The following is a 7,703-nucleotide window of genomic DNA, read 5'->3' as shown; positions in this document are numbered from 1 at the left end:
TATATGAATAATGAATTTGCTTGTTTTGTGTTTTACATTTGTTATAATGGCAGGTTCCTTTGTGACCAACTAACCTCGTAACGTTAGATTGGAGCATGTTGTCATAAAAGGTCGACATGCAGTGTATCTTTTTCCTGGGCAATAACAGTGGAAATGTTTGATCATTTTGTTGTATATAATGTAGAATAATATGTCGCAAAGTATTATCATGCTTCAATCTGCTATTATCAGTGTTTAAATTGTGTTGTAGTTCTTGGGTGGTCCCCCCATCAATCCCCCAACACAAATAAACCAAACACCAAAAAATATAATTTTATTTTTCTTTACTTTTTGGTGAGTTTCATAACATGTTTTTGCAGCTGAACATACTCTGCAAAAATTAGGTGTACCAAATAATAATACCATCAGGGCCGTACGCAGGGTTTCATAAATGCAGAGGTCACAAAATTGAGTTTGCTAGGGGGGTTGGGGGGCAAAATATGTGCATTTTAAAACGGCTGAGGGCCAAAAATTTGGATAACAATAGCTTTAAAACCATGGCAGTATAGAATAAATTATTTGTCAAACACATCCTGATAACAGATACTTAAAGGGTTAATTCACCCAAAAATGAAAATGATTTACTCACCCTCAAGTCCCCCTTAGGGTGTATATGACATTCTTCTTTCAGATTAATAATATCAGAGTTATATTAAAAATGTCCTGGCTCTTCCAAGCTTTGTAATGGCAGTGAATTGTTACTCCATTTTTGAAGTCATATCAAAAACAAGCAGAACATTTACATTTATGCATTTGGCAGACGCTTTTATCCAAAGCGACTTACAGTGTCCTTATTACAGGGACAATCCCCCTGGAGCAACATGGAGTAAAGTGACTTGCTCAAGGACACACTGGTGGTGACCGTTGGGATCGAACCAGCAACCTTCTGCGTATCAGTTCCATGGTTTAACCCACTGGACACCATCTCAGAACAATTAGTTAACGGTCCCATGGCATGAAATTATAATTCTATGAGGTTTTTTAACATTAATATGAGTTCTCCTAGCCTGTATATGGTCCCCAAGAGACTAGAAATTTTGATAGGTGTAAACCGAGTTCTGGCTGTCCTGCTCTGCCTTTGAGAAAATGAGAGCTCAGAGCCTCAGACGAGCCGATCTGGAATCTTCCCTGTATGCCGTCATACGGGGAACGGTTACCTCCCCTTCCTCTGCTTTGCCCGCCCAGAGAATTTGGAGAAAATGGATTCCGTTTAGCAATGTCAGCACAGGTTTTACAAACAGACTTTTACCTTATGGATTCGACAGCACCGGCAAAAACATTGAGTAACAGTGTTCATTAATGCCTGATCTGTGATCAGTGATTTCTGATATGTAGCTAATCGTTCAAGTTCACACAGACTTTCTTTCTAAATCGTTTAATACTGTCAGTCCCGCCGCTGGCCGTCTTGATGCCCAATGCATCAGTGAATCAAGCCAGTGACTAAAACGATAAACTTCACATCGTTTCGGTTAGTAGCATGAAACATATCTGTTATTTCAATTTTGATTAGACGCTAGATTAGCGATCAAAGAGGACTCTCTTTATATTCTTCGGAGCTGTCAATCGCACGTCGCGAGTGTACCTGCGCACTTGCCCAAACTTCCGTTATAACGAATGACGCTGTTATGCTACACAAAGCTCTTACTGTATTCATGATGTCGTTGTCGTTTTTGCTGTTAGTTGTGGTGAAAGCATTTTGTGAGAGAAATAGCACTGCAATGACTCACAATCAACAGACTGTCTGTGTACTCAATGCTCAAGCCTTTCATGTGATGGGAAAATATATAAAAATAATGCTATAATCAACACTTTGACGATTCGTTCATCTCAACGGCTGTGATGGTAAAAAAACGTAGTAAAAGTATTCGAGAGGGGTTCCACATGTTACAAAGTTCGTAGAATAAGGAGGAAGACGACAGGGTTCGGCGTGACTGGGACTTGTGTTTATTAAGAACTCTCAGATACAAACAAAATAAACTCGCGCTCTCAACAACTCGGTACAATAAATCTTTCTCAGCAATCTTTCTCCAGTTCTAAGGTCTCTCTGGTCCACATGCAGGCCGTCTCTCTCTCTGGCTGTGCTTGCAGACCTCGCTAAACCACGCCCCCTCCGCCACATAATCTAATACTCATTTCAAATGCAAAGATGTCAGCCAATCACAACAGTGGGTGTTTACACTGTAGTCTCACAGCAGACACACCCCTTGAAACAGAGCATTCAAGCCAGAGGGCCAATATCAGTATAGAAAAATGCCTTTTATTTCTAAATGATGAATTTTTTTTATGTAAAAACCATATTAACAACATAAGTACACCTCAGGAAACATTATAAAATAATAAAAACAATCCATGCCAAGGATATATATTACGTTATATATATATATATATATATATATATATATGTTTCTATTATTCTAGTTTTTTTGTATAAGGTGATTTTTTTTTGGTCTTATGCCCCCCCCCCCCCCCCCCCCCCCCCCTCAATTTGAACACTGGCTATTACTTTTCTTCATATCAGCATAGTGCATTTGGTACAAATCTTGTGTTTGGAGGCAATGAATGGCCTAGTTAAAAAGATCTGTATACTGATCAGTATGTGGAGAATAAAACATTCACAGTGGGAACTACTACATTGATCCAAGACATAATTAGCTTATTGATTAGGTTTGCTCTTGCCTTTAGATACTGAGAACATTAACATATATACAATAAAGTAAATGAGGTTGTTTATCTTTTAAAGTTCCTTTGCCTTTCTGCTACTGCTGGTTTAAAATTGCAGACATTTTAGTTGTCAATCATTGAAATTAGTCTGGACAGACCTATGTCAACCAGCTATACATATCTTTTATCCCTTATGAAATTTTTGACTTTGATTTTACATGAATGAGTTTAATTGTAATGCCACTGACTCATGTCTGAGCTCAGTTTGTTGAGTGAATAAGACATGATGGTTGTTTTGGTTGAAGTTTGGTTGAACACTAGATGGCAGTCTACGACAATATGCTAAATTCAAGTGCATAAAACCAGTGAAAGATCATTGATCTGATACTCTCGTTATGACATACAAAATAAAATACAATAGAATTGTAATGAAACTATGAGGTTCAGTGGGATTCATTAAGGAAAAATTGTTACTCTTGGCAAAAACTGCTTTCAAACTGGTATGTGTATCAGGTTTCTGAAGGAGTGTTGTCCAAAGAGGTCAGTGTTGAGTAAAATATGGTCCCCTCTATATCAAAGCAAGTGTATTTCAAGTCGAAAAGTGGTATGCATGCTTTCTTATGATACAGTGACTGATTCATTCTGTAATCTTAAGTCTTTAAACATACAAGTCTTGATGTCTTTCTGAACTCTTTTATTGCTGTTTTTCTTGGTACCAAATACTTACTGCATTCGTCAAAGCTCCTAGGAAAATAAGAGTTGCTTGATGCGCAAGTTTTATCTTGAGTTTTACGTTGAAAAACACATGACCTTTACATACTGTGGGAGTGAAGTTCACAAGAACCCTCCATTCAAGATGACTAATATATTATGCATACTCTTCATTATTAATGAACAGGAATCTCGTTACTCTGAGCCCCATCTGAAAGGAAGAATGGGGAAGAGGACAGGTGTTCATTTGATCCCTTGCTTTTTTTTCGTCAAACATGCTGCCCTGCTTGATCTACTGGATCAGTGCAGTTTCATGCATGCTGACTACTAGTTGTATAAAGTCTGTCTATTTGTTTTGGCCACTTAAGACCACTAGATCTAAAGCTCTGTTTTCACCCTAGAGACCAATTACAGTTGATTTAGCTACTGATGGAATTCTCAGTAAATGGAATGCTTCATCTGATCAGAGTAAATATAGTTTCAAACGATAGTTAAAGAGAATTGAAAGTTCTGAAAAAAGTAAATAAAAGCTATAGTAAATGTATCTATCTATCTATCTATCTATCTATCTATCTATCTATCTATCTATCTATCTATCTATCTATCTATCTATCTATCTATCTATCTATCTATCTATCTATCTATCTATCTATCTATCTATCTATCTATCTATCTATCTATCTATCTGTATCTATCTGCCTATCTATATGTTTATGTCTATACAATCTGCAATGATCTTTATCATAACAAATTCTTCAGAAATGATGGTTAAAACTTAATGCAAGTGGGTGTCAAAATGGCAGTTACACTTTTATACTTTCTGACACCTCTCTCTATTTTTTAGAGGGGATCTCCAGATGAACAGAAGTACATCATGCAGTACCGTGCACTTTCAAAACCAACTGTACGCAGCACTGGTCCCTTCAGCGTATTGGATGCGGTACTGTATGTGGCTCCTCCTCCAACTGACGCTTCGCAGCCTTCAAACACACTGGTGTGTGCCATAATAACACCACTGCTCCTTCAAAGTTGGGGGCGCATTTTCAACAGTGAACGCAACAATTTGGAAACTCGCCTGTGGCTTTCCAATAACACAGTGGACAGAATAAAGCGGCCAAGCAGTGGCGTTTGTTTGCAACGTAACGTTTTCCCTTGTTTTCAACCTGGTGGACAATATGAAGTGCAGTTATGGCAAAAAGCGGTAAATCCGTAGTGAGGACCCTGGAGGATTTGACGCTGGATTCGGGTTACGGTGGAGCCGCGGACTCCTTCAGGTCATCCAGCTTGTCTCTGTGCTGCTCCGAGGCGCACATCTCCTATGCGCATGGAGGGCACTGCTGGCATCTGACCGACTCCATGCGCAGTCGACACAACAGCCTAGACACCGTCAACACCGTCCTGGCCGAAGACGGCGAGACCCTGGAGTGTTCCGGACACTGTGCGAAACTTCCCGAGCTTGAGGATGTGCCCTGGAGCCTCGGGGAGGTGGAGAACGCGCTCAACAAGGAGGAAGAGTTGAGGTTCGGGATCGTGTCCGCGGATCTGCTGGCGCGCCTCTCCGCGCTCGTGAGCCGCGCGCTGGTGAGGATCGCCAGGGAAGCGCAGCGGCTGAGTTTGCGCTACGGCAAGTGCACCAAATACGAAGTCCAAAGTGCCATCAAGATGATACTGTCGTGGACCATCTCGGTCAACTGCATCGCCGCGGCGCTCAGCGCGCTGTCCATGTACAACATGAGCACCGAGGATAAATTCAGCCGGGGCAAATCGGAGAGATGCGGCTTGGTCTTCTCCGTGGGCAGGTTCTTCAGGTGGATGGTGGACGGCAGGATAGCGGTGCGCGTCCACGAGCATGCGGCTATATACCTGACCGCCTGTATGGAGAGCCTCTTCCGAGAGGTGTTCACCCGGGTGTTGAATAGCTCGGTGGTGGAGAAGGATAACGGGATACCCAAATTTACACTGGAATCCTTTGAGCAGGCTCTGAGCAATGATTCGGAGTTGTACGGCCTCCTTTTGCCCTATCAGCATCTCACATGTGGGAAAAATGCCAATGGTAAGTTCTACACTTCAAAAGCAGTTCATCAATCTCACAAAATCAATAGATTAATTGATTGTTTGCTTGTTTTATTCTGGGAGAGGGTGAACACCTGTTTATGCTTCTATGCCTCACTATCGTTTCAGATTTTAATTATTGTAATGTGGTGCTGGAACTGATGGAAAAATCTTAACTGGCTATGATTTTTATACAGTCAGTGACATTAACTTTTAGGCATATTGCCCAGAGACTGACATCATCTGTGGATATTATTACAGGGCCTCAATGACTGCGTTTACGTGCACAAGAATATTACAATATTAATCTGAATTTGGTCATATATTCTGGTTATGTAAGCATCATATAAATATATTAACTTGATTACGCCAATATTCAGGTTAAGATAGTTGTGACAAGATAGTTGTGAAAAGGCATGTGCATGTCAAATTGGTTATTGGCTGCATTTACGTGCACAAAAAATAATTTCCTTAATAATTTCCTCCGTTTTATTAAGGGCATGAATGGGATTTAATGAGCTGATTGAGTTCCTGTTAAAAATGACAAAAATGGAGCATAATAAATGGCAAGGTCATACTTACATTTCTTTTATGGATGCCATAATATGGGCCTTAATTGCAAAATAATGTGCATGTAAAGACGGTAATTATGATTTTTGGCCCACTGAGCTCAAAGATGTGAGATATAACTTAATTTATCTGGGATTTGCTTTGATTTATGTGTCCTTGGACGTATTAGACATTAGACATAGTTGGGTTGTGTGTGCCTTGTGTATAATTTAATGATGTGTTAGGGAGCGGTTCATTTCTAATACCAAGCTCAGCTGCATTTTCCATGGGTAATCAGCTCACAGTGCCATCTTGTTCTTCTTAATGTATCATTTGTACAGTTATGGTACTGATGAATGTGCCATCCACAATGTTTCCAGGCTGTAGTTTACATGCAGGATAACATAATCCAAGTGATTGTCCCTGGAGCAAAAGGACTATTCAATGTATAACTTCCATGTATGTGGACTTGACAGTATTGCAGCACCAAAAAGAGTGATGATGTCATTAATTTAATACATCTGCCTTGCAGAGGGGCTTTTCTAATGTAGTCTATTCGTGTCCACACACACACATACTAAACTATACACACCATATATCAAGTAAAGTCTTGATGAATGACGAAACGAAGGAATATCAGATTAGTTTTAGTGTGTAATGGACAGACGTCAGTATCCCATTTCCGAGTGCTCTCACCTCTGTCGGAATGCCTCATTTTGCATAGATTAAGAGTTGAGCATTTTAACAAACCAATTACGAGAAGATTACATCTCCTCCATAGTAAGGTACATTTCTTCCTCAAGGGTGGTTTCAAGATAATAGCCCACCCTTTGTTCTTCTCCGGAGAGCTGTTTTAATTGCACTAGGGTTTTTATTTTGAGAAACATAGAGCCTTCTTCCCCTGTAAATTCTGTTAGAGTTAGAATAAGCACACATTTTAGACATGCAATTGTTACACAACCTCTTAATTTCCTTGAATATGCATAACTGCATTGCATGCGTTCTGTAATGCAATCTGCAAGCTTCCTCCAGCCTGCCCTGCTGCGGTTTAGATGTGGAGGCAGTTGGATCAGTTGCAGAGGTGGCTTGCTTTGAGTTACCAGGTCTGTTGTGTTCCTGTGTGTGTTCTGTGCCAAGCACTGAGGGATATTCTAGTGTATCTTTGTGTGTGTGTGTGTGTGTGTGTGTGTTAATGGAGGCAGTGTTAGGGAGCCCAAGCATGACACGGCTCTAGTTGTACCAGGCTGCCCCATACACAGCAGGTTCTTTACTGTCTGGAGCTTTGGGTGTCAGGGATTTCTTTTGCGGTGGGTTTGCTGGAGGCATTAGAACAATTAATGGTAATGTTGGAGGATGAGGTAACAGTGGAGTCTTGGTTTCACAGATTATTATTTTTAATACTTTAAACCCATGTCTATTTTTATCTATCAGGAATCACTGAGAAATGGGAAAGCAGCACAATCATAGTCAGAATTCTGGAGGTTTGAAAAGCTATCAATTGATTCTAATCTTGGGGTGCTTTCGCACCTGAGCGTTTGTTTCAGAACCTGGTGTGTTTTCTCCCTTGGTTCAGTTTGTTTCGGTCTATGTGAACATGGCAATCACGCTCGGATCCGCACCAAAACAAACGATTGCAAACAAACTCTGGACAGTTCTCTTGAGTTGTGAAAGAAATCCGACCCAACGGACCA

General features: G+C 40.4%; 1 protein-coding gene across 1 annotated transcript in view; it reads left to right on the top strand.

Moving 5' to 3' along the window:
• btbd11b (BTB (POZ) domain containing 11b) overlaps nucleotides 1–7,703 on the top strand; it is a 115,166-nt gene that overhangs the window by 1,473 nt on the left and 105,990 nt on the right. The window contains exon 2 of the mRNA XM_079825541.1: nucleotides 4,256–5,464. Within this exon, the coding sequence (XP_079681667.1) occupies nucleotides 4,600–5,464 (865 nt within the window). The 5' untranslated portion in view covers nucleotides 4,256–4,599. The remainder of the gene's footprint in view (nucleotides 1–4,255; nucleotides 5,465–7,703) is intronic.

This window comes from Gobio gobio (genome assembly GCF_949357685.1).
Source record: "Gobio gobio genome assembly, chromosome: 9".
NCBI lineage: Eukaryota > Metazoa > Chordata > Actinopteri > Cypriniformes > Gobionidae > Gobio > Gobio gobio.
This window is presented reverse-complemented; position numbering and strand designations above follow the sequence as displayed.